Source organism: Pteronotus mesoamericanus, unplaced genomic scaffold (genome assembly GCF_021234165.1).
Source record: "Pteronotus mesoamericanus isolate MK-2021 breed Mesoamerican mustached bat unplaced genomic scaffold, CSHL_Meso_final scaffold_118, whole genome shotgun sequence".
In the NCBI taxonomy this organism is placed as follows: Eukaryota; Metazoa; Chordata; class Mammalia; order Chiroptera; family Mormoopidae; genus Pteronotus; species Pteronotus mesoamericanus.
Window position 1 is genome coordinate 8808757 of NW_026555301.1, and position 27505 is coordinate 8836261.

Sequence of the window (27505 nt, forward strand, 5' to 3'; positions counted from 1 at the left end):
TCTTGAGGTCCTATGAAATATCTTCTGTTTGAAAATGCTTGACTTTAAAACACTTCTATTATGAAAAACAGTAAACATATACAAAAGTAGAGATAAAAACATAATCAACTCAAATGTGCCCATACCCTAGTTTCAACAATTATCAAATCATGAGTAATCTTACTTCATCCTCATTCTCATCTACTTTTCACCCAACTCCAAAGTGTCTTGAAGAATATCCAGGTATCATTTATTTTGTCTGTAAAAGGTCCATTAGGAAACATAACCATTATCACTACTATTGTGCCTAAAAAATCATCTTTAAATATTATGTTTGTTTATTTTGACCATATAATAGACAGTCCTAAGAAATTTGATGTCTTCTAAATGTTCATTTGCTTTATGAACTTCCTTTGATTAATTTTTTGAAAGTTTTCAATATTATAAATGGCTTGTAGTGTGATTTTCCCCCCTTATTGACAATTATACATTTTCTTCTTTTAATTATGAGCTTTAACCTTGACATGATTGCCATTCTGATGAAATATGGTTTTAGTATTTTCAACTTGAGTGAATCAGAATTTATGCTATCAATAATATGCCACTCTTTTTTGTTGAAATATTATTATTGTTGAACCCCAACATACAAATGTAAGAAGATCAGAAAAAAGTGCACTTCTTTCTTTCTTTTAAAAGTATTATTACCTCTACTGTTGGTCAGGAGTGGGAATTTACAAATCTGAGTCATTTGCAATTAAGCAGCTCTTATAACTAGAAAATGTACTCAACATTCTTTGTGAAGTTTCGCCTTCACAACCAACATGGAATGTGATTTGGAGTGAGTGGGTATTTCATTCTATTATGTAGATTTCAAAGTGATGCACAGGGAGGCTGTGTCCTGCCCAAGGCAGAGCCAGAGGTGGGCAGCCAGGCAGAGAGGAGGAGAGCCTGGTGGCGTGAAACCTCACACTGCCATTTCCACCAAAGCCAAGTTTCATGAATGGGCATCTAATTCTCACTCTGAGAAGTTTTATATCACATTTTACTTTAGAAGATAAGTCTATGTATCATGTGTGTTTATTTCAGTCCTTTGTATTTTGTGTTTACTATTGCAGTCTGCCAAATAATCCTACCAAGAGCCGAGGTGGACTTCCTTCCTTTATTTATTCCATTAATTAACAAACGTTTGTCGAGCACTTTCCATGCGAAGAGGAGAGCTGATGATGGGATGGCAGATGATGGGATAGTGTCAGCTGAAGGTGGCTGCATACGAAAGTTTTAGTAACCTGAAAAAACAAAGTGATAGAGTTAGGCTTTCATATAGGAGGGCATAGTCTCATTGCGAGACACGATTTAACTTATATAACTACACCATTAAATTGTTTTTGTTAACTTGAATTTAGTTTTGAATTTGGAATTGGATTTTTTAGTTTTGTTTACAATTATGTAAATTTAAAAAATAGTTGTATAGACGCTATCAGCGTAAAGGGTTCATACCTGATTTTGTTCGTACACAGTATTTAACTGTAATGAAAACCATAAAACTTCTTTGGGAATTTCCTCCCCTCTTACCTCTCAAATAACTCTGCAGCAGTTACACATTCTAACAACACAGGCACTTGTGACAATGCACACGCACACGCACACAAAGACACCGCCTTAGCACGCGATGCCCGCGAACCAGCACCACTCCAAAGACCGCGCGGAGTTTTCCAGCACCGCCCTTCCGGAGGCCGAGCCTGCGGCTGAGGACCACCCCCCCGACCCCGCCCCGCCAACCCCGGCCCCGGCTCTCAGGGAGGAGGAGCCTGGGGAGGGATCGTCCCACCCTCGCAGGATTAAGAGGTCTCTCTCGGAAGGATCCTAGGGAGATCCTTCCGGCCGCTGAAGGCTCAGACCCGGGGCGCGCGGGGCCAGCTCAGCCCTCCAGCAGCCTCCCCAGGTTGCACACCCCAAGACCCTCCCGAGCAACCCACTCTGAGCGGGAATATCCAACTCAGCGACATGGACTTCCTTTGCTCTGTTCCTTCAGAAAGCTTGTGCTATTTAATGTGTCCGTCCACACTGGCAGAGACCGGGGGACAAGCAAAAGAAGTTAATGAAATGCTTTCTTTAGGTTGGGGGGTCAAGACAGGGTGGAGCGGGGGAGAGCTGGGCCCAGATGCATAGAGGAAAGTGCCAGAGGCCCAAGCCACTGCCCCTGCGACTGGTGAAAGGGTAGGAGGGACTGGGGCAGGGTACTTTGGGGAAACTTATAGACAATGTCTGGGGAAGTAGATAGGATTTATTTTTTACAATTCAAGAGCACAGAAGTAGAACCTGTTGGCAGAAGTTTTACGGACCCAGATATTTGGCTGAAAAATACACCAAACAAACAAAATTGTCCACAAGTAGCCTGAGCTGCTTTTGTGAGGGATGGCATCCCTGGAAGTGTTCGTTCCAGGTGCACAGAGAGCACAATGGCCCTGTGTGGGGTGGGAGGGTCTCTGCATCTGTGACTGGGGCGGAGGCGACAGCTCCCTTGGGAGCCCTCCTGACCCAAATGCTGGTCACCTGTGTATGTTTTATCCTTGGAAGAGAGGCGATCATTTCTAAAGCAAGATACCATTTGGACTAAACCCCTGTGAATTAGGTATATGGGAAAGAGTCAAAGCAATATCGTTTTAGGTTTTTATTTGATGGTGTTTTTGAGGTCTAGATATACACCAATGAGGCAAGTAAGCATTGGTGTGTGGCTTGAAATATAATCCAATCATAATTGCCTTCCCCATCGTGCACCTCGAAGTTGTCACAGCCAGCACAGACCAGGAGCCGAACACTTAAGCGGCTGGTTGGTGGCCCTTGCGTCCTGGCCTGGCTTAGTGTGGCAGAGTATACTCCTCTGCGGCAGGGAAGACCTGGTTCTGAGCAGTGGTGGCATGAACACTCCATGCAAGGGGGGCAAGAAAGATGCCATATGACCTTCACAGGCTGACCTGCAAAGATCACAGGCAGTGGGCTCCTTGGGGGAGGCCTGGATGAGACACAACCCCTGATGGTCAGAGTATGTCCCCCAGCACCTTGGCACATTGGCCCCCAGAAGGTCTGTAAGGTGGGGGAGACCACTCAGTGGAATGGAGATTTGAAATAAAACGTAGCACACTGACAATCAGATTTAAAAAGCCACACTTCTTTGATTCTGTATATTTTACCACACACAAAAACACACACATGCACACACACAAATGTTGGGGCAAAAAAGGCTCTACTCTTTGCCCACTTGAATTTGTGGACTGAGACATCAACCTGCTCTAAGAGTTTGGGGCCGTGTGCAGTTGGAAGCTGTGTGTAGCATATTTTGACCTTGGCTCCTCTCTGAGGCTTCAGTGAAGGAGTCCCCTCAGGGCTGTACTGTTGTCAGGGTGTGACAAAACTAAGAGCCCCCCAAATAAGCCAGGTGTTTGCAATTGTTCATGTGAGGGTAGTTCCAACTTCTTTCTAGAAACTAAGATAATTATAGCAAGGAACAGGAAGTCCCCTCCCCCCCCAAAAAAAAGGTGACAGAAAGGAGAGGGAACATTGCCCAAAGTTTTCTTTATATAGGAATTATTTATCATAGAGAGGTGGGAGCAGGAGATAGGAGACACCCTAAGTGGGAGCAGCATTCCTCAGACTTGGAAGCAGATCACTGTGTGTGGTTGGTTCTGGGGCTGTGAGCAGGCTGGGCCCAGCTTTCTGCAGAAAGCCAGGTTCCACAGGTCTAGGGCATGTCCCCAGCAGTCCATGAATAGGCAGGGCCAGGCCATGGCTCTGTGAGACGGGCAACTCTGAAGGGTGGACATGCCCGCCTTACATCACTGCATAGGAAGAAAAGCATATAGGTGCTGCACTGTGTGAGGAGGAAATGAGAACTCTCCTTTGTGCAAATGGATCTCAGCTTTAGGATTCTAGTCTGAAAAAGCCTATATAGCATTGGCTTGAGGCCCAGGGGCCAGCCAGCTAACCAGATGCCTTCTCCAGGGCTGGGGAGAGGAGTAGAATTGTGGTGAACTGAAAAGTAGCAGGCTGACAAAAGGTACTCTTGTTTACATTTTTAAAAACTGTGCCAAGAAAACCTGTCTGGGAATGCAATTCCCAAACCACCTCATTTTTGATCCTCATTTTATAGATGAAGGAAGAGAATTGCAGCAGGGAAGTCTGTTCACAGCAGGATGATTTTAACCAGAGTTTATCGTTGGCCATGAGGTAATGGCTTTTAGAATATCTCATTCTAACACCCTCAGCTCTTGCCACGCCTGTACTCTGTCCCCTGCGGACAGCAGAAAGAGCACCCTGAATCTAGCCCACACCAGGACATATCAAGGTATGTGCACCTCAAAAATGGGGCACACTGACATGGAAGGATCATGAACACTGAGCTCATAGGGATGATTTCCTGTTTTTCTGAATTATGATTCTAGAAGGCAGTGAATTGGAGCTCTGAAACCTGGCACCATCAGGGGCACACAGAAAGACCCTCAGCACTTGAAAGGGACACATGCCACCAGTGTGGACTCAGCTAATGACTTAGTTATTGTGACATCTAAAACCCTGCAGCACCTTCTCCTCAGAGTCCTCGCTTGGAGCAGTTTGTAGCTCAGCTGGCATCAAGGCTGTAGTTGAAGTCCGCCCCACGGCCCCTGCCAACCACAGGACCACGCCTTTCTCTGAGCTAGTGGGCTAAATGTGGGTTATAGGGAAACTAAGATTAGAACAAGAAAGTGTCTTGTTTGGAATGCGCGTCACCTAATCTGATCCAGAGGCAGGAGGGAGCAGCACCTGCTGGGACCCTTCCCATAAATGGAGCAGGTTTTAATTCAGCCCGTTTTCTACCATCAGCAGTCTCACAAAGGGCTCTCCAAAGGCTTTGACGTCAGCAAAATCAACCTCCACAGCCTTCTCTCCATGGGCCTTTGTGCATAGGAGGCTAGAGCCCCCAAGAACTTTTTGGATAGTCCTGGAGAGGCCTCTCCATCCCAGGTGATCCCATTAAGTCAGGACAGGGGGAACCATCTCAGTCTATGCAGAAACTCCGAAATTCTGAAAAGTCCTTCTCTTGAATTAATTGCCCTTTTGATGATGAGATGGCTCTTTCACATTCTCCTTTTGCTTAATTCCCCCTTAAAACAGGCCCGAGTGCCCTCTGGATACAGTGAGGACATGCCAAGTGAGAGCAGTGGCTGAGTCAACAGGATCAGGCAGTTCAGTGAAAATTCCTTTTTTGGAAGCCAGGCAGTCACTTTCCAGGACTGCTGAATCCTTGGGAAGTGACGCAAGCCCAAGTGCGAGAGAGGCAGGAGCAAGCACTCCTTGGAAGGTGCCTCCTTGGAAGGTGCTCCGAATCCCCTGCCTGAGAACTGAGCAGCTTCTGGGGCGCTGTCCTTTCACCCAAGACTTCAGCGCACAGGGCGGTGGGAGGGGCTCTCTCAGAAGGGCTCCTTATATAGAAAACAGTTGACAAAGGAGGCTCCCACAGACAGTGCAGGGATTGCTTTTGAGCAGTCTGTGAAACTCCCTTTGCCAGCAGCGTGTCTTATTCTATTATCACCATCAGAGAAGAGCGTGGGTTCTGAGGAAATGTCACAGTGGTTCCTTTACTGTTTCCCCTCCAGTCTGTGGGCCGCTTGTTCCTGGTCCACTTCTCAAGGTAGGCAGTTCAGAGAGATACATGGTGCCAGCACAGGACTGGAGTGGGCACTGGTGACAGGCACTGCCGAGGGGAACTCTGGGCTGTGTTTGTGAAGGGAAGAAACCTCTAGGCTCACCAGGGATGGCCTGACAGTGGGCAGGAGCCACAGAAGTGGTTTGGGGTGCAGGAAACCCTTGCTCCCAGGGTTGGTGAACAGCCTGTGGGGGCTCTTCACTGTGCCTGAGCTGTCAGCCAGGAAAGGAGAAAGGTATCTGTGGCAACGTTTCTTAATAGGAAACCCGCCAATCTGAACAGGAGATTTATCTCCTAGCATCTGTGACCCTTATTCTAGTAGTGGTACCCCATTTCTTTTGGGGAGCCACCTCCCCACCTGACCCAACTGGTTGGGGCTAGCCTTCCCAGTCTGCAGGATCAGGCACGTGGCCCTGTGTGTCACACCGGCTTGCGGTGACTGCGGTGGGGGGCCTGGTGCAGGGAGTCCCTCTGGAGGCCGCCCAGAACTTCCTGCTCTGGGGCCGACATCTTGTTTCCACGTGAAGCGGGCCTGCCTGGGGATGACGCCAGCTCAGAGGCAAACAGGACTAAGAGATGAAGAGCCAGGTTCCTGGCCCCCTTGTTCCAGAGCCCATGTCGGCTGCACCTACAGCTAGAGCCCCGCTGTTTTCCTTGGCTGCCTCCTGGCTTAAGGCAGCCAGAGTCAGAATTCTGTCGCTTGTGACCAAGGGTCCCAACTGAGAATGCAGGCGACATTAGGAAGTGAAGACACGGTCTGCTAGCATCATGTATCAGGAGCCAAACAGCTTGTTTTTTTAAGAAAAAGGCTGAAAGTGCTGCTTGAAGACCTTCCTTAAGTTTTTGGGTCCCTTTGAGCTCATTTAGGACCCACATTAAGAAAAAAAAACAACAATAAAAAAACACAGCAACATTTCACAGCTCATTAGTTTTGTTGCACCATGTACTAATAAAGACTTAAGAGTGATTGTATCTGTAAGCAAAAGATTTCCAACTGAATTTTGCTTCTGTATGGAAGATGAAACGGACACCAGGAAGTATTACGCATATTACTATTAACTCTTGTGATTGGTTTATTGTAGGAGGTGAGGAGCCAAAAGGGCCTATTGCAGGTGACATTGCTCCTTAGCCACCCAAGACATCCCTGTTTCTGAGTCCTTTCCTTCCCACATGGAGGTACCTACACATCTCCTCCCACTCAGGGCATCCAGCTGCACAGTCCCTGTGTCATGTGTCATCAAGCCCCTTTCCATTCACCTGGGTACACTCCTGAGCAGAAGTGATGGACAGCTTACAACTGCATATGTATGTAGTGTATAAGTGAACATAAGCATCTTCAAAATTCACCACTTGAGAAGGAACACATGGGTCAAGGCTGGCTAAGCCCTTCAGAGTGCAACCCTATCCAACCATGAATTTCTGCCTGGAGTGCAACCCGGGAGAAGTCTGCTCTTCTGTGTCACCCAGGACTCGGAGCATGTGCTTGCCCGTGTAGATGAGGAAGTGTCCAGTGACTTGGGCAGCATGGGACAGGAACCGCAGCAGGCTCCTGCAACAGAAAGGACAAGGCTGGGAGTTCTGAGCCAGTGAAGAACAGATGGAGTGGGAATTTTTCACAACCCCTGTCCCCTAAACCTGCGCTCAGAGTAGGCAGCACTCACATCCTCCCTTCATCCCACTTGAGTTAGTGAACACACAGATGCTACTCAGCATATCTTAGCGGGACCTGGAACTCTGTTTCTGGTGAGCTCTCAGGTGATGCTGATGACACGGACTGGGACTACCCTTCCACTAGCCACCTTCAAATGTGGCCTGTTGTTCAGTAACTAGAAAGAGCTGAGTAGGCTCCTGAGGATACACACTATGTCCTATCCTTTGGCCACTTGCTTGTTCTGGTGGTCTTGGGTGTATGGGCCATGTTACTGAAATCAGTCAAGTCAGGTGTGAACAGAGAAGTCAGGCTGAAGGAGAGGCTTACAAAAATTGCAATTGTGATTCTGTGACCCAGTTTGCTGGGGGGGGAGGGCAAGACACCCCCACTTGACCCTGTTGTGGCATCTAAGGCCTAAGGCCGAGTCTGGCATTCATGTTTTTTTAGACTAAAAAAGTAGCTCTCACTCAAATTCTTATACTCTTCCAAGTTCAAAGCTAAAGGGCTTCATTCCAGTTTTAAAACTGTCGTTTCATAAGGACAGCCCAATCTGGGGCTCAGCTGTGCTAGTCGGGATCCCACGGGGGGCCCTGACAGGGGATGCCTTCAATTCTGGGGCCTTTGTGACTTCTGTAGCTGCTTGTGATGTCCTCAGACCTATCAGATGATAAGAATTAGTGACAAGAAGGCTGAATTTTTGATGAAGAGAGGTTTACTTTATCATACTTTTCTAAGTTATAATTTTCCTGCCTCACTTTGAAAGTCAAGCAATCAAGCATCTTGGTCAAGCATTTCAGCAAAAAGAGGAAGCTTTTCTGGGAGTCAAGATTTCAACAGCAGGACAATAACAGTTGTCTAGGAATTGGCCACTGATGGTTCTGGTGGGAAATGGAGGCCAAGCCGAAGCCACCCTGGACCTGACCTTGTGCCAGACCCTGGAGACCCGTTAGTGGAGAGCAGTCCCATTTCCAAAGCATTCCGCCCCCGCCCCCCGATTCCTGAGGAGATCAGAGCAGTTCTCACAGGACAGTGGAGAGAAGGGCTCTTAGAGAAGCAGGCAGGCCCCTGCCCAGCGGGGCTGTGCAAAAAGCGTGGAGACAGCAGTTACAACCTTTTTCCACCAGCTCCAAGGTCCTTCTGCGATTGTCATTCTCTCCTTCCACCCATCCCTCCACACGGAATTAGTGCTATAGAGGATCAATGACGAATTTACTGGAGGGACAGGTGGAGGTATATCCAGATTCTATGCAATCATGATGAACTTGGAAGCAACTTTCTCATTTTAAAGATGACAGAGGCTCAGAGAATTTAAGTAACCTGTTAAAGGTCACACAGCTGGTTGCTTAGAGGTAAGGCGGAGAGAAACTGTAGGTGTTCCTCTCAGGCTAGGGCTTAGTGACAGGGTGTCCAACTTGGTTCCACCCAAGGAGTGTTTCTGGTGAACACACAGAATTTGTCCACATAGGTTGATTATGCACCAGGAGTCTGTCTTCTATAGGCTCCCCTGTGATGCTGTGTAACCAGCCCTGCCCCAGCCACGTTCTCACGCCACCTTACCACTAGCTTCAAGTTGGCAGTGACGCCGAAATACTGCCAAAGAGCACTTATCTGGGTTTGGGTGGCTGCTCTTTACAAAGCAGGTCAGAATCTCCATGGCTCTGATTTTCACTGTCATTGCTTAGAATTAAGGTTAAAAAATGCACACCTTTGGTTTTTAAAAGAAATTTGGTTCTCCTTTACATGTATTAAATTTTTGTTTCCATTAAGTATTTAATGGTCTTTGGAGAAAAAAGTGCGTATATTTTGGATGAAGGTTTTCTGTTTTCTGAAATAAGTCTGGCATAAGAGATAAACTACCGTATGACAATATGAATTTGAGTGAACTTCAACGGCCGCTAATCAGGTCAGGGCCTCCGAGGAGCAAGCAGGGGACGAGCTGCCTGGGGATGGGCCGCATGGCCCGAGCTGCATGTCCTTTCCAGACCCCTCAGTTGACCCTGAAATCTGTTACCTCAGCAGAGCCCTGAGCCCTGTACACCGGAAGTCGTAGGACACTGAGTACATCTCATACATGGTGGCCTTCACGTTGAGGCAGCCGAAGACATCCTTGGGACTCAGCTTGTACAAGTCAAAGGTGACTCTTGCTATTCCCGATTTCTTTGGTTTTTGGCGGGCGGCGATATAATTAGTACCCTAGAGCAGCAAGGGAGGAAGAGAGATAAGGCGCATCCCACCTGTGACATGAAAATCCTGTAATTCTGGTTTCATGCTAGTTTTGACTGCCAGTTTAAAATCTGTTAGTGACTCAGGTGCTGATTATTTGAGGAATGTTTTTAGCAGAGTAATGTGCTTATACTGCTAGTGTATCCAAACACATAAGAAAGTATCCTTCCTTAATCTACTTTGAGTTTAGTGACACAGGACGACTGTGATTTGGCTTCAGGGCCTTGGTTTCAGGATCCAGGGATCAATGGATGGTTGTGCTGTTGATACATGGTATTGAGAGGCACGCACACTCATCACTGAGGGTGACCACGGTTACTTGATTGACATAGATGGTCTCATGACTATGACACAGTCTGATTAAAGAGAAGAAGACAGAATCCCCCCCCCCATTTTATGTGAGGCTTCTGGGCAGAAAGTTTCAGAATCACATGTCTAGAGTAAAGGACACTGTGAGAACTCTCCTAGGGCATCTCCTATTTTCTAGTAACTGCCCTGGAGAAAAGCTGACTTCCTGAGGGCACTGAAAGCTGTTTGGGTCCAATACCCACTCTCAGTCTACCTGAAACATCGCAGGCCCTTCATTGTGGGAAGAGAAAGTGTTTACAAACAGCACTGCAATATCTTCCCCACCAAGAGCTTTGAAAAACCAAGAGAAAAGAGCTGTCCCGGGGCACATATGCCAGACCCAGGGCCTGCTCTTCTTCTGGTTTGTTCCACACCCAGATCTTGCAGTGTTAAGGTTCAAATGTACATAAATCAACACAGTTACAAAGCCTTATTGATTCTGGGGTTAGGAATAGTTAAGGCTATAAACGTTAAATTCATAATGAAAATAACCTACTATAATTGAGGTTAAAACAAATTCTCATTAAAGTATTCTAACCCTTCTTGCTGGGGCCCCTTCTCTCCTCCCACAGAACATACACAATGAGAGATTCTGGCTGTTGCCCTATGTTGAAGGCACAAGAGGTCCTGCAGCCTCTTTACTTTAGAGGGTGCAAATGCTCCATCATTTAGGAAACATTTTAAAAAGTCAAGATTACAGAATCAAAAGGGGTTTTCACCTATAATCCTACCACAACTCTTCTATGTTGCCTCAAGTTCCTTTCTGCTTTATGAGTTTTTTATCTTACTTTCCCAAAATGTCTTCCTTGAGTCTGGTCTTAAATCCAAACTAAGATGTGCTCACAAAGCTAATTCACTTGTAATCTGACTCAGGGCACGTGGGGGGTCTGTACTGCTGACTAAGGAAGAAGGAAATGACTCCTCCTTGCCCTCTTCCTGAAAGGCCTTTCAGAAGCTGCTTCCTCACAGGCTTTAGGGCATTTAGACTGAAGAAGAGAGACCCCTGGTGGTTATTTCTGAGCTGGGTGTTCTTGTCCAAGTCAAATAAAATTGGCCTCACTAGTAAAAACCCCTCCAAGTGGGTGGGGTCTATCCTTCGCTGTGAGATACACATCTCCACCTTGAAGGATGGTGATTGAAAAGCGGAAGTCAAGGAAAGCCTTCAACCCAAACGCACATGTCACCCAGTCCGCTACTAGACTGAGATGGCTTTTTGGCCTCTCCTTAAACCACCGTATCTCAGACTTACTTGTATCCCATGTTCCCTGTCACTGCCCTCTACTTTAGCTTGGCATCCCAATGCCCATCCATACCTGGGGCTTACCCATGGTACATATGTTACATATTAACCAATTCCCCTCACCCCATGACTCCTATGATTTACTGGCATGAATACCAGTTTTAAAGATACTTTATTTTAAATTGTATGCTTTTTATAATTGGTCTGTAGTTTTCTTCTTTCACTTAGAAAAATAACGAAGTATTTGACATGTATAGGAGTATGCATACAACATACATATAAATAAGGAATAATAAGAGGATGCGTGTACCCACTCTACATTAAAAAAAACAACAGTATAACCCTATGTGCCTCTCTCAATTATATTCCTCCACTTCCTAAGGAAAAAACAACCTAAGTTGTGCATCATTCTGTTACTTTTAAGAAAAATTTTAGCACATGTGTATCTTAAGCATTATATAGATAATTTTACATTTTTTTAAATTACCTATAAATGGTTAAATATAGAGGTTCTCAAAGTGTAATTTGGAGACATCTTGGGTATCCTGAGACCTTTTCAGGGGATTGAGAGGTCAAAACTATTTTTATAATAAACATTAAGGTGCAATTTGCTTTTTAATTCTCATTCTGTCACAAGTAGCGGCATTCTCCACTGTACAATTGGGAAAGTTGCATAACTCAGTGAATCGGTATTTTCTAAATGACCAATGTGTGATGGTAAAAGTCATCCCTGCCAAAGAGATCCATTAAAGTGCAAGATAGACCAAGGGATCCAAGGCAAAAGCTGAGGCAAACTTCACAGGTATACCTTCAGATCCCTACTGTAGCCAGGATTTTGCAAAGCATCCCTTGTTGAGTTTTGATGTTGTGTCAAGAAGAATATCCTCAATCATCAGAAAAGACCATTAAAATACTCTTTCCTTTCCAGCTACCTATATGTATGAGGTCATAATTTCTTCACATACTTCCATCAAAACAATATTGCAGCAGATCTAATAGAGACAAACTTGAAAATTTAGCTGCCTTTTATTAAGCGAGACATTAAAGAAGTTTGCAAAAATGTAAAGCAATTTTACTCCTCTCTAAATATTTTTGTTTTGAAAAAGTTATTTTTCATAAAAATGTGTGATTTCCATTAACTGTATTGGGTTATTATTTTTAATGTAGTAGTACATTTAAAAAAATTCTCAATTTTAATTTTGAATATAAGAACTATCTCTATCTGTAGCTTAGAATTTCTAAGCCTTGGCACTGACATTTGGGGCCAGATAATGCCTCATTGCGGGGGCTACCCTGTGCATTGCAGAATATTTAGTAATGTCTCTGATCCATACCCACTAGAGGTCAGTAGTATACCCCTGCCCCAGTGGTAAAAACCAAAAAGGTTTCAGACTTTGCTAAATATCTCCTGAGGGACGAAATAATCCCCAGTTGAGAAACCCTGATCAATGAATATCTATAGGTTCTATTGATATAACCCACAGATAAAAAGATACTTGGATCTTCATTAATTTTTAAGAGTGGAATGAGAGATCAAAAAGTTTGAGGACCAAAAAAAAAAAAAAAAAAAAAAATCTGAGGACCATTTGCTTCATGTATTATTCTGCCATGTTTTCATTCAACATAGCTGATGAGCTTTATCCATATAGATGCCTGTAGCTTTACCTCATGCATTTATCACAGTGTGTTTATATGTATTTATACAGAAGCACATGGCTGGGTATTGTGTGCTGGGTATATGTAAAAGAATGGACTTGGCTCAGCTCAACTCTATGAGATAAAGCCAAATTGCTTTAAATAGTTGTTGGTGGGAGCATAAGAGCATTCATTGTTCCACATCTTAAAAATAGGAAAAATTTAAAAGCCTAATAATACCAAATCTAGTAATGGTGTAAAAGAGTACCTTATTGTGATATCATGTTTCCTTAGTTACCAATGAGGTTGAGTATTTGTACTATGCTTTATTGTCCATTCTGCAGATGCCTGTCCCTGGTTTCTGCCCATTTTTCTGTTGGATCGTCTACAGTTTCCATTATTGATTTGCGTGAGTCCTTCAAGTTTGAGAAACACTAATTATTTAATGGCTTATCTTGGAAAAACCTTCTCCCCACTTGCAGCTTATTGTTTTACTTCCTTTATAGTATCTTTCAATGAACAAAATTCTTAATGAAGTTGAATTTATCATTTTAAAAAATGGTTTGTGTGTCGTGTTTTGTTTAAAAAGTAACACCCTGATGATGCCAAACAGACATATATTAGATCTTCTCAGTCAAGTCTCCAACTTCCTTCCTGTTCCCCACATCTCTCTTTCTGTGTTACAGTATGAGCATCTTCTTTAGACATAGCTCCAGGTCATTTATTATTATCTACAATCCTCTCTTAGTTTTCACTTACTTTAACTGCTATATTTTTCATTTCCAGAAATTCTATTTATCTTTCCAAGTCTATCTAGTTTTTAAAAGCTCCTTTTTTCCTTATTAGATTACTTTTTATATCTCTTTGAACATTTTAAATATACTGTATTTTATACTCTGTATCTGATGATCCGACATCTGAGGTCTTTGCAGTCCTGACTTTGTTATTTCTTTTTACTCTCACATTTAGTGCCTGAGTCCTTGTGTTTTGTGTTTTATTGTGAACTCACATTTGCTGGAACTTTAGGAACAAAAATTCTTTGAGGCCTGGGTTAGCCATTCATTTGAGCTTACTTGCTCCTGCTAGTTACATGGTGTACATCACCCCTGGATCACTGGGACTGGAAGGGAGGCTATTTGAATAAAGAACATTCAGTGAGTAAATTCCTTCCACTGATGCTTCTGCCCTGGATCTCTGTAAACTACACTTTCAGCTTGGGTGATTCTAGAATCGACAGTCCCTATAGCCTCAGGAAGGCAGCTGTCTCACAGATTCCCAAGAAAGACCTCTAATAGTTTCTGCTTTATGTGGGAATCTTTAATCTGACCCACACTTTTCTGTCAGCGCAAGGCCTTGTTTCCTCCTCCCAGCATCCATCAAAACCAAAGCCCTTAGTCACTAAGGTCAGTGGATGACCACAGGTGAGAGCCAGCTTCAATGTTTGCTTTCCTTTCTGGATTCTGGCTCCCATAAAAAAAAATTTGGCCTCTGAGGATTTCCTTTTCTTAAAGGTCAGTTAGGCATATAAAAAGATGTTTTAATATTTGCTTTACATTTTTAGTGGGAGGACTTTCCAAGATATATAATCTATACTTTTCCCAGAAATAAAAAACTTTATTTTTTTTTTCCTTTTCTAAATCACTGTGGTCATACCTTTACCTAATTTCATTGGCTATGTTAGCTTGCTGGCCTCCTAAGGGTATAAGGATAGAGACAGTGAAAGGTCAGCAGGTCATATCTACAGGCTTTAACAGGATCTGTAGTCATTCATTGCTCAAAGCCTAAATCAGAGAGCATAAGCTCACAAAGATGTTATATTTCCTAGAAATACTTGTAAGAATGCCTTTGAGGGTGGTACATCCAGTTATTAGGTGTATATATAAAGGATATATTTAGAAAATGGGCAAGTCAACACCAAAGTAGGGAATTCACTTTTGTAGGTAACAAGTCTACCCAGAAGCTATTTGGATAACAGTGTGTTTGCTTACCGGTGTCCACTTCTGTCCTTTTTCCAAGATCATGAAGTGTGTGTTGTCTCCTAAGGTCTGAAAGAACTCCTCTGTGTCCACCACAGTGCCATCTTCCTCCAACACCAAAGTGACCAGTGTGCTGGTGATAAGTAGGGCGTCCAGAGTCTAGGTTGGCAACACATCAGAGATATTTGACCATTCACAGCCATTGATGACATCATAATTTCAGAAGAGCAGGTGGATTTTGATAAAAATTTAATGGTCAAGATATATCTTAATTGGTGTCTGTGATTCAGTCTTGGCTTGGAAAAAGACAAGTTAATTAAGATTTTTAAGGGATCTATCTTCAGAGATTTCAATGACATGAGATAAATGGTTACATTTAATAATATTTACAATTTCCAAAATTACCTACTTATTTTGACAAATAAAAAAGAATAATCCTGCACATATGATATTTAAGGAGTTTGAGTCTTATGTGGCATATATGAATGTCTCTCTTACTTCAGAGCCTGCATGTTGGATGCTTGTTTCTCATTTCCATAGGTGTCTGTGTCTGGATTATGCCTCCATGTGATTCTTATTTTATGATCTAGGACACTTAGATTAAGGACTATTCTTCCCTGGCCTTTATAACAAAAAACAGATTTCCAAAGTCTGCTGCTTCCCTATATTCTCTCTTGACAAATAAATACAGCTTTTTTTTTTTTTTTAAATCAAATCATGATGGTTTGTAAGCTTTTTGTCTTTGTGCCTAAATCTCTTATGGTACAAAGGTACAATAATGTTTCCTTTCATTCTTTTTTACTCTTTTAACCACTTAGAAATGGTCCCCCTTAGACTTTTCAAGGCCAAGGCATGGACATTTCTGTCTTTGCACTGGCTTAGCACCACGACCCTGAGCCTTTTGAGGACCGCTGGGGAGGCACTGTGGCTGGTGGTACCTTGCTGAGCAGCTCCTTCAGGCTGCTTGCCATCACTCCCCGCCGGCTGCTTCGGTCATGGTTGGAGACACGGAAGGGGCGAGCTGAATGCATGAGGGGAGTGAGTAGGACTCTCTTAGTCTGTGATCCCACAAATGTCAGGGGCCTGGAAATGGAGAACAAAAGCAAAAATTATATTTGACATTACTTTTTAAAAAAAGTCTTTAAAGAGAGGTTTGAAGCATACAGAAATCAAACAATTTTAATATCTATACCTAAAAGAAAGAAATACAATGGTTGGAAATTATTAAAAATTATGTTTTAGTATTTATTTATCTACCAATATCCAAGGAACAAAAAAATAAATAAAATTAAAAACACAACCATTATTACACCAGAAAACTCAAAGTTCTTGCAGTGCAACATTATAATCTGGATCTAGAAACTGATTAAAAATGAAATTCTTGCTGAAAGAAATTGCAGAAACCAACCAACCAATCAACCAAAGTCCTTGCAGTAACTAGTTGAGAAAGAATGATAAAGGCATTAAAGGAAATAAGAATTATATTCTGGCCCTGACAGTGGGTTGGGCATTGTCTATAAACTGAAAGGTTGCTGGTTCCATTCCCAGTCAGGGCACATGACTGGGTTGCACACACAAACCTACACACACACAAAACTAGTTTCATATTTGTACAATAAGACCAAGCCAGAAATTGATAAGCCAGATATTGATCACTATAGCAATAAGCCAATTTTTAAAAATTAAGTTAGGATCAACAAGGAACAGAATACTATCATAATTGTGGTTGGAATAACAATTTTTAAAAATTAAGTTAGGATCAACAAGGAACAGAACTTTGGGCATTATGTGATAGGACACTATAAAAAAAGAACTAACAAGGAGAAAGAAAAGAATAATAGCAAAACAAATCAAGACAATTTTTTGAGGAAAACAAATTTCCAACCTATGATTATTAAATTTTCATTACCTAACAACTACCAAAAAGTAATAAAATGGGTAAATGAGAAATACAATAGCAATACAATAGCTGATAAGATGCTTACTACTTTAGAAGTTATTTAACAAACTCATATTTTGCTTTATAAATATTAACTCAGTCCTCAGAAAGCTCTGTGATAGTCTTAATCTTCTCAATTTACAGATGAGGAAAATCAGTCCAGTGAGCAGTTTATAGCCAGTAGGAGCCAGAGCTGGGATTTAGCCCCAAGTATCTGTTCTTTGTCTAGTAAAGGTGATACAGTTAGTTACTAACGAAATAATAAGAAAAGTTTGCATATTAGTGAAAATATGAAGCTTTTGATAGCAATTAAAGAAATGTGAAATCACCTTTGATACTCCACCACATACTTAGAAACCAATATGCAAGAAGTTCTTAAAAAATAACTCCATAAGAGGAAACAGATGTGCCTTGCTCAAAGCACTAAAGGGTGGTTCACTCTTTTTGGGGAACAGTCTAGCAGCATGTAGAGCTTTCACTCAAGACTGTAGACTATTTTAGGGCCAAGATGGAGGTGTAGGTAGATACACTTTGCCTCCTCGCACAACCAAAAGAAAGACAACCACCAATTTTAAAACAAAAAATTACCAGTCTGCCAGAAAATCACACTGTATGAAAGTCCAACAACCAAGTAGTTAAAGAAGAAACATTCCTCCAGACCGATAGGAGGGGCGGAGATGGGTAGCCAGGGCAGAGAGGACACCCAACAAGGTGGCAGCCAGAGGACCAGGCACGTGAGGCGGTGGCAGGTGGTCTGAGTGGGACATTTGTGTGTGGATAAACCAGAAGGAACAGCTGGGAAGCTAGACAGACCGCGCAATCCAGGGTTCCAGTGCAGGAAAAGCAAGCCTCAAAACCTCTGTCTGTAAAAACCTGTGGGGGATGAGGCAGTGGGAGAACTCCCAGCCTCACAGGAGAGTTTGTTGGAGAGACCCACAAGGTCCTAGAATGTACACAAACCCACCCACTCGAGAATCAGCACTAGAAGGGCCCAATTTGCTTGTGGGTAGCAGGGGAAGTGACTGAAAGATGGCCAGGAGCCAAGCAAGCGGCATTATCCCTCTCTCAGACCCCTCTGCCACATATAGTATCACAACACAGCAACCTGGGTTGCCCTGCCCTGGTGAATACCTAAAGCTCCGCCCCTTCCAAAATAGGTGTGCTGAGACACAGAAATATAGCCCAAATGAAAGGACAGATCAAAGCTCCAAAAATAGAACTAAGTGATAAACAGATAGACAACCTATCAGATGCATAGTTGAAAACAGTGGTAATCAGGATGCTCACAGAAATGGTTGAGTATGGTTGCAAAATGGAGGAAAAAGTGAAGGCTATGCAAAGTGAAATAAAGAAAAATTTACAGGGAACCAAGAGTGAGGGGAAGGAAACTGGGACTCAAATCAATGATTAGGAGCAGAGGAAAGAGATAAAAAGTCAACCAGAATAGAATGAAGAAACAAGAATTCAAAAAAATGAGAGGCTTAGGAACCTCTGGGACCACTTTAAACATTCCAACATCCAAATCCTAGGGGTGCCAGAAGGAGAAGAGGAAGAGCAAGAAATTGAAAACTTATTTGAAAAAATAATGAAGGAGAACTTCCCCAATCTGGCAAAGTAAATAGACTTCCAGAAGATCCAGGAAGTTCAGAGAGTCCCTAAAAAGCTGGACACAAGGAAGTGAGGCAGGAGACAGCATAGGAAGAACTCTGAGGCTGCACTGCTGTTACTGGCCAGGGTCTAGCATCCTGGTTGCCAGGAAATGCTTTTTATCACTTAGGTAGAATGAATAGTAAACGAAGGCAAAGAGGAGGAGGGAGACACATCTCACCTGCTAAGTTGGCAGTCCTGAGCCTGGTCTGATAATATTGCCAGGTGTTCCAACATCACAAGAAACACTATATTAGCATGGGAGGAGGGAAGTCCTTGAAATTCTATGTAGTGTTTCCACTATCTGAAAAGAAAGCCTCGAAACTGTGCTTTCATCCCACGGCCTGAAATGTGGGAGAGGGTCCACAGTGCCCAGAGAAGCAGCCCATAAATACTTCAGGTAACTGTTCCAACTTTAATTAACTGCCTCATGTCACGTATCTGTTTTACAACAAGAGGAACAAATGAAGTCTGTAGCAAGGTAAGGATTCAGGCAAACAGACCCCCCCCACACCTAAGTATGGGTAGTCACATTCCCTCGGGAAAGCTGGCACCACACTTACCTGTTAATTAATATGTAACATTTTTGCTCCCAACCACCAACTATATAAGTCCTTAAAAAAAAGGACTCATACTCTCAGCGCTCTCAGGGCGTTCTTAGTGTTCTCTTGGAGCACTGGACGCTCTTGGTGTTCTGCGTGCTCTTGGCTCTCTGGCCACCTGGCCTCAGGCCTCCCAGGGGCTTGCCGCCCCCGCCTTCAGCTGTCCTTACTTTTGCTGCCCTGCTTTGCTCTGAACCTCTGCCTTTCACTCCCCTCCCCTCCAATCTTAGCTTGGCCCGTTCTGTTCCACAGGAACGGATCACTAATAAACTCTGATTGCACGCTACTAGATTTGCTGATATGTAATTCTTTACATACCTCAGCAAGAAGAACCAGGTCTCTCCTGTCAACAGAAGCACATACGAAGGCTCATCATAATTACATTACCCAAGATTAAAAATAAGGAGAGAATCTTAAAAGCAGCAAGAGAAAAGAAGACAGTTACCTACAAAGGACTTCCCATAAGATTATCAACTGATTTCTCAAAAGAAACCTTGCAGGCAAGAAGGGGCTGGAAAGAAGTATTCGGTCTTGAAAGGCAAGGACCTATATCCAACATTACTTTATCCAGCAAAGCTCTCATTTAGAGTAGAAGGGCAGATAAAGTGCTTCCCAAGTATGGTAAAGTTAAAGGAGTTGGACATCACCAAGCCCTTATTATATGAATTGTTAAAAGGACTTATTTAAGAAAAAGATGAAGATCAGAAACTATGAACAGTAAAATGATAACAAACTCCCAACTATCAATAACTGAATCTAAAAAACAAAAACAAACTAAGCACACAACTAGAACAGGAACAGAACAGAAACGGAGATCAGAGGGGAAAGAATGGGGGAAAAGGTACAGGGAATAAGGAGCATAAATAGTAGGTACAAAATAGACAGGGGGAGGTTAAGGATAGTATAGGAAATGGGAATGGAGCACCAAATAGGAGGCCAAAGAACTTATATGCACGACCTATGGACAGAAACTAAGGGAGGGAGGGAATGTTGCTGGGAGGGGGGTGCAGGGTGAAAGAGAATTAAAGGTAGGAAAAAAATGGGACAACTGTAATAGCATAATCAATAAAATACATATTTAAAAAAAAGACTGTAGACTATTTTATATGTAGGAATATATCCATAAAGAATTTATTCAAAAGAATATAAATAGTAATTAGCTCTTTGTAAAGTATGATTGTCTAACCAATATAGTGTATACCTAAAAGCAGTACAAAATAATATTGAAAGTAAACTGTGATTGAAAAATAAAAATTAAAATTAAAATGAAGAAATTAGCCCTGGCTGGGAGCTCAGTTGGTTAGAGCATTGTCCCAAAACATAAATGTTGCAGGTTCAATCTCTGGTCAGGGCACATACAAGAATTAACCAATGAATGCATAAATAATTGGAACAACAAATCAATGTCTGTCTGCCTGCCTGCCTCTCTTCCTCGCTTTCTCTCTAAAATTGATATATAAAAAATTTAGAAAAACAATGTCTAAAAAAAAGAATTAGCGTTTCAGGCAGATCTTGCTTCATGTTGGGTGCTGTGATAAGTGATAATGTGACCTCATTTAACCCCCTCAACCCCTAAGGCACCAGCACCTATGGCTGCACTCTTCCCAGAGCAGTTCCCACCTATTTCAGATGCTCAAATAGTTGTTGATAATTTGGACAAATACTTGTACAGTGAGATTTTAGAGAATGACATAATGGACAACCCTGTAGAAGATGCAAAGGACGGACCTGCCTGCTTTCTAACACTTAATGACAGCTTGTTTAATTCAGTGTAGGCTAAAATTCTAGAGAACACCTATGCTGCTTTACAATGTCCGTCACCTAGGATTTAGCACTTTATTTTATACACACATAGTGTCATTTATTCATCTATGCTTTGTTTTCCCAAATAGATTGGAATTTCCTTATGGACAAAGTCTTCTTTGTTGTATCTTCCATAATGCCTAGCTTAGTGCTAGGCATAGAACTTTTACATAATATATTGCCTAAACTGAAGCTTTATAAATGAACATGAGTGAAAATTCAATGCCTCACCAAGTAGTTTGCTATAGGAAAATCTAATCATATCATAATGAACCAGCTCTCAAATATTGTGAGGCCCAGTTCACGCTACCAACAGTTGAAGGAGGGCTCCCATAATAGTGAGTATTTGTACCATATCCCTATGTCTTATTGAGATATTATTAAGATCAGAGTCAGCAAGTGCTAGCACAGGGGTTTGAATCCAGCCCTAGCTTTCACTACATGGTGTCTTCCCTACCATGTACAAATTCTCATGTAGCAGAGGGGAATTCTGGACCTTTAACAGCAACAGCTTCTCCTCCCCCAAAGTGGGAAGTCATTGCCATTGCCCATGAGGCCTTCTAGAATCTATGCTCACTGAGACTGGGTCTGTCTGTGCATTTTTTACTTCCCCACAGAGCTGTGCTCTGTGTTGGAACATGACCTAGTCACTGAGTAAAAGATAGGCTAGGACAAAATCAGAGAGGCGAGAGAACAAAGTTCATGTCTTGGAATGCCAGGTCCATGTCCTGGTGTCCAATGGCATACCTTGTGGGCATGAACAGCTTTGACCTAGTTGGTCCCATATCTTTCCATTGGATACAAACACTCACACCTGCTCCAGTGACCTAGCACAGCTGACTATACAAAGTTCTTATTGTCCTGTAACTTCTAACAAGACAAGAGCTGGCAGTCATTTCTGGTTCTCCCTCTTCACACTGCCCTCAAGATAGTCATTCCAGATAAAAAAAAAGGGGGGGATGCATACAGTCTATTGTTCTTCTTATCCATTACAGGAGAGCTCGGCCATTGTTGGATAAAAGGCTTATGGAAGACACATAAAAATTTTTGAAGACATGAAAATTAAATTCTGTCCTTTTTTTCAAGGATCAGGATGAGTGATTGGATGTTCCAAATTATGTAAAATCAAGATTGTCTTATATACAACATAAAAAGGGGTTATATTAAATTTTACATACATTAAATCTATTTAACAAATACTATATGAGTACTTACTCTGCTCCAGCTAAATGAACAGCAGGGTTAACCAGCTGGCTACATGAGCAAAGCAATACAGGGTGGGACAAAAGTAGGTTTCCAGTTGTGAGTATGGGAAACACACAGTTTATTCTTGTATTATTATTTATTAATTATTGCATTATTTTCCATATGAACAACTATAAAAACCATAAATCTACTTTGTCTCACCTTGTGTATTAATCCATTTCACTTTTGGTTTTCTTAGTAGAATAATTTATGTTACTGGCCATTAGCACAACGCCTAAAATGTGTCGCTATCTCCCCCTCAATTTCTTACTATATCAACGTTGAAACAGGAGCACTGAAAATCCTTAGAATTCTGCTTTTAGATACATCACACATCAGTCATCTCAAACCCCTGGAAAAGTGCAGACAATCATATGAAGCAGGAAGGGAAACAGCCCACTAAAAGGAAAAATACAAACAAGGAAATAAACAATGATGTTCAGCTATGCTGTTCAAGGAAATTGACTGTTTCAGGGAAATCAAGATGATAAGAGAAGTCAGACTTCATAGAATTAATCTTCAAAATTGTAAAGGGACACATATTTCAGAAGTGAGGGAAACAGAGAGTCTTTGTATTTTTCCTCAAGGGAACAAAGAGTCCTCAACTTATAACAGTGTGAGAAATAAAGCAACAAACAGACTGACAGTGGACATGAACTTTACTCCAGTAAAACAAAGTGAACCCCCATGGGCCATGAGAAAGCGACTTTATACGGAACCCTGTGGGTTGATGTTTATTCGGAAAGAATGGCCAGGAACAAGGTGTCTCTCAGCCAGAGAGAAACATTTTGGTGTCAGTAGTGATAAGGTGGCTTCATAAGGCCAGGTAAGACACTGCTCAGGAGCTATACAGAGTGAAACAATGGCTGAGGGAAGCCCGCATTTCAGTGCTAGGTGGAAAAAAGGAACATATAGTAATAAAGCACAGACAGGGGTAGGATAAAAGTAAACTAAGCACTATCACCAAAGTCAAGAGTGACAAGAGAATGTTAAGGAGGGAAGTGTTGATTGCAAATAAGAGAATACAGAGAAATAAGACAGCTTGGGAAATATTCCTCCGCTTTGGTGAGGTTTCCATGAGCTGTAGAAATTTACTTATAAGGAAACTCAGCTTATATCCCTAAAAGTACCATGGTAAAAATTGCAGCTAGACAAAAGCTAGAGTTTCTTGTTCAAGAAGAGGAAAGATACAGCTAAACAGCTACAAAAGCACCTATTTTGCAAAATATATACATCAGCTTTAAAAGAACTTCAGAGTTGGCCTGAATGTTATCACTGATAGGACAAAAAAGACAGGGCAGGTTTTGTCTGGGACAGCACACGCATGTGGACATCCTCAAAGTCCGGTGTGTGCTGAAAGACTTCAGGCTCCTTTCATGATGACTAAGGCCTTTAGTGATTACAGACGATTAATGAACTAATGACTGGTTAAAGATTTGATCATTGCTTATGTGTAGCTGATTAAAAAGATATGATTAAGTCACTTCCTTGGCAAAATGCAGTTATTTGCTAATAAAAGACAGAGTTAAGTCCTGGCTGGTATGGCTCAGTGGATTGAGTTCCTACCTGGGAACCGAAGGGTCACCGGTTTGATTCCCAGTCAGGGCACATGCCGGGGTTGCAGGCCAGGTCCCCAGCTGGGGGTGTGTGAGAGGCAACCCATTGAGGTATCTCTCACACATCGATGTTTCTCTTCCCCTCTTTTTCCTTCCCTTCCCCCCCTCTAAAAATAAATAAGTAAATCTTTTTTTTTTTTTAAGAGACAGAGTTAAGACATACTCTACCAGCTAGTTTTATTAAGGAGCACTGAGAGGAGATAGAAATCCTGTAAGACCATAATTACAAATGTGGCAGCTACTGGCTCATGTGGCTCCTTAGCCTGGACATGGTTTTAAAGAAGGGCCAGGAAAAGAAGTGTGTTCTTTTCAACAAGTATTACAGATTGTTTTCTTCCTATTTAGTTTGGAAGCAGGTAGAGTACAAAGAATTACAGCTGCTCAATTTGGAAGCAGGTAGATTTCAAAGAACTGCAAAAACATATAGTCAACCACACTTACAGCTTGCCAAGCTCAGAAGGAAGGTGTTTCAGGAGATAAGATATTTCCTTATGCTTTGATTTGCCAGTATTTCATAAGCCAGTTGCTTCCCACACACTTGACCCCATGGAAACCTCGTAACAGATGCATCTTGGATTTGGGGACACTGTTATAGGGGTCAGGTGCAAGGGCAGGGTCAGCCTTAATTCTGCAGGCGTTGCCTCCTCCTCCTGGTCCAGGCAGTGCCAGAGAAGAGGCAGTGCTCTCTTACCAATCCTTAATATCCAGGCCACCAGCTCCTCAGTGTTCTGAGGAACTTGGAGAGTGGGTGCTTGGATGTTCATGGGAGAAAAGTCTGGAGGATGAACTCTATACTGTGCACAGTTGTTATGCTTGGGAGTGGATGGGGTGGGGGGGCCTGGGCGGGTCGTGCTGGAAAGTGAATGAAAACAGGAAAGAAACCAAGGGCTTTACCTTTATGTTTAAACCATGTTGGGAATACATATGAATCAAGTCTGTTTCTCACCTTCCCAGGATTCCACCGCCTGACTTCCGTTTTTCTGCTTTTGTATGTTTACAAAGAGAAAGCCAGTGCAGTCCAGACTGATCATCTATACATTTTGGAAGCTGTTTTTCTAACCTTGAGTTTTAACGCACAGCCTCTAATTTTGTAAAGTGATTCTCCCTTCCCTTTTACCCGCCCTGTCCCTCCCCTCCATACAAATAGGATCCATCATCTCTGAAAACCTGCATTTTAATGTTCTCAAAGTTTTCTCCATCCTCTCTGAAGTACTTCGAAGATCTTCAGAGAAACATGATCTCTCCTTTAAACCTATAAAGCTACCACCACACCAGATCTTTAGGATTTATCGACAGGGGTTGGTGTGGTATGTCAGGATGGGGAATAAGCTCAGGAGAGGGAAAGGAGTGGAGCCAGGCCGAGAGGCTGCGGGGTCTGCGGCCCGGGGCTCCTGCCTGGACAGCGTCGCCACCTTTGGATGCAGCGAACAGGAGCAGGGCTTCCCTCCAAACTCTCCTTACAAATCCCGTGGGCTCAGCGAGCTGGGGCCAGTCAGCCAACCCTCCCATTGGAGCCCACAGCCCTCACTCGCCCGGAGGGATAAACCTGGGCGCCCGAGGCCGCTGAGCGTCCCCAGCAGCGCTTCTCCCATGCCCCAGCTCCCGTCGCGAACCTCAGGGCCCCGAGAAGCCCTGTCCCCACGCACCGTGCAAGTGTTGCTCTGAGTTCCCGGGACGTCGCCCTCATCTGCGTCGGCCGCCAAGGCAAGAGATGCGGTCACTTACCCACTCACCCCTGTCATGTGCTCCGCCGACACCCGCGCACCTAGGGCCCACACACCTGATGCCTGCAACCAGCTGGACGAGGGGGCGGAGACGCGCGACGGGCTCTGGCCCTACCTACCCAGCTGGCCCGCGGCGTGGTCGCCAGGAAAGTAGGTCAGTGAGCGGGGACCCGGGCTTTGGGGAGCGTGGGAATGTGGAGCGCAGGGGTGCAGGGGCAGAGAAATCGCAGAGGGGAAGGAAGTGAGGGGCTCGCTGGGATGCCGGGCGCAGGAGGGTGCAGGGCACCTTGCTCCGGATGCGGGGTCCGCGGGGGCTCAGGCGTGGTGCTGAGCCCAGCTAGCGGGGAACTCGCCTGATGAGGGCTCCCGCGCAGTCCCAGGCCATCTCCGAGGTTCGGGGCCCCTCTAAGAAACGGCCGCCCTCCGCGCGCACCGCCTCTTAAAGCACCACCGCCGGCCCCGCCCCACAGCGGCCGGACCCGCCCTGGGAGAAGACCTTAAGCGACGGGCTCGCCTCGGCCAAAGGTCGCGGCGCAGCGTCCTGGGAGCGCGGCGTAGTCCACAGACCCTCTGGCCGCTACGAGGGGAGCAGCTCTCCACCGCTGCGAACAGTTCCGACGACCCTGGAATCCCAGATGTTCCAGGGTTACTTGATGGTCGTGTGTCAGCCTATGTTTGCTTTGCACTTTCAGGTTGGAGCAGTTGACATCATCAACCCCGACAAAATGGCTTTCGTTGTGACACGGCGGATGTGCTATTTTAAACCCAAGCCACAGAATGGAAGGGTGTAGTACATGCTCTTCGCCTTAGTGACCCCCCAGGCAGCGCCCAGGCAGCGCTGGGGCTGGCCCCGCCGACGCCAGGTTCCAAGTTCCACGAGCCAGCGGGGTCCTTGCAGCGGTGAGGATGTGTGGCACTAGTGGGACACACCAGAGGCGCCTTGGCTTCCGCCCCGTTAAGTTGCCTCCTGGCTCTGTCACGGACATTTCGGGGGCAGAAAGAAGGGCATTCAGAATAGAGGGGTAAAGGAACCATTGGACATCAGTGACAACCTTTTTGCTATAAGTACCGGACTTTCTCAGAGGAGGGAAGGCAAGAGGAAACAGAGTCAGGTCTGAGGGTGATTCTATCCACCTCCGGCTTACACAGATGTTCTTATAGGAAGATGCAGTTCCCCTCGATTTAGACAATTGAAGAAGCAGGGTGGGAGGTGGTGCTTCTCAGGGATTCAATGGAGCTCTTAATTACAAAATTGAAGAAGTTTCTTGAGCAGGTAAGGATTGGTACAGATCCTTAATTCCAGCCCTTTAAAAGGTGTAACTTTCTGGGATAGAGATTTGCTCGAGCATACACTCCTGCATAAAATCAAGTGATTGGTTCTACACACTGCTAGCAACCGCTGATTACCTTATTGTAAATCATGTTTCCAAAGAGCTGTAGCTTGACCTGAAGCTCGTTTCTCCTGCCTTAACTTGTTTTTAGCACATTGACTTGCTTCCTTAAATCGTTCCTCTTCCTGCCTGCCCTCCTCCTCAGCTGAACTCACAGAAGCAAACACACACTTCTTCCCCTTCAGGGTCATCAGTGCCAAGAAGCCTCGTTTGACATGCAGGAATGTTGAAACCAAAAGCAATTTCCTTCCAGATTTCTGAACCCCAAGTGGCCTACTGGGAACTCCACAGTCCCAGGGCTCAAGGAGGGGTTGTTACCTGCCCAGAACCACTGGGACTGGAAGGGGCCTTAAGAGATCATTAGCTACCCCTCCCACTGACACCCTGATATGGTGTCAGTTTGTCCCCCTCTCCCCCTCCCTGCCACATTCATATATTGAAATCCTGATGCCCAGTTTGGGAGGTGCTTAAGCCTTGAGTGCAGAGCACTCTGGAATGGGAATAGCACCTTATAACAGAGGCTCCAGCCTTGGCCAGGTAACTCAGTTGGCCCGAGCATCCTCCTGGTATGCTCAGGCGGTGATCCCCAGTCTGCGCACATACAAGAAACAACCAATGAATGTGTTCATAAGTGGAATGACAAATTGATGTTTCCCTCTCTCTCTCTAAAAAATTAATAGATATAAAAATAAAAGAGGCTCCGGAGAGACCCTTAGCTCCTTCTGCCACAAGAGGCCGCAATGAGAAAAGTCGGCCAGCTGTGAAGCGGGAAGGGCGGCCTCCCCAGAACCCAACCACGCTGTCAC

General features: G+C 43.9%; 1 protein-coding gene across 1 annotated transcript; it reads right to left on the minus strand.

Moving 5' to 3' along the window:
• Positions 1 to 6724: 6724 nt before the first annotated feature.
• Positions 6725 to 25717, minus strand: CIDEA (cell death inducing DFFA like effector a). Its single transcript, XM_054587338.1, has 5 exons — positions 25662 to 25717; positions 15671 to 15815; positions 14745 to 14891; positions 9322 to 9503; positions 6725 to 7208 (listed from the first exon to the last, which is right to left on the minus strand). The coding sequence occupies exons 1-5, from the start codon at positions 25691 to 25693 to the stop codon at positions 7061 to 7063; spliced, it is 654 nt and encodes a 217-aa protein (XP_054443313.1). The 5' UTR covers positions 25694 to 25717; the 3' UTR covers positions 6725 to 7060.
• Between the last annotated feature and the right edge of the window lie 1788 nt (positions 25718 to 27505).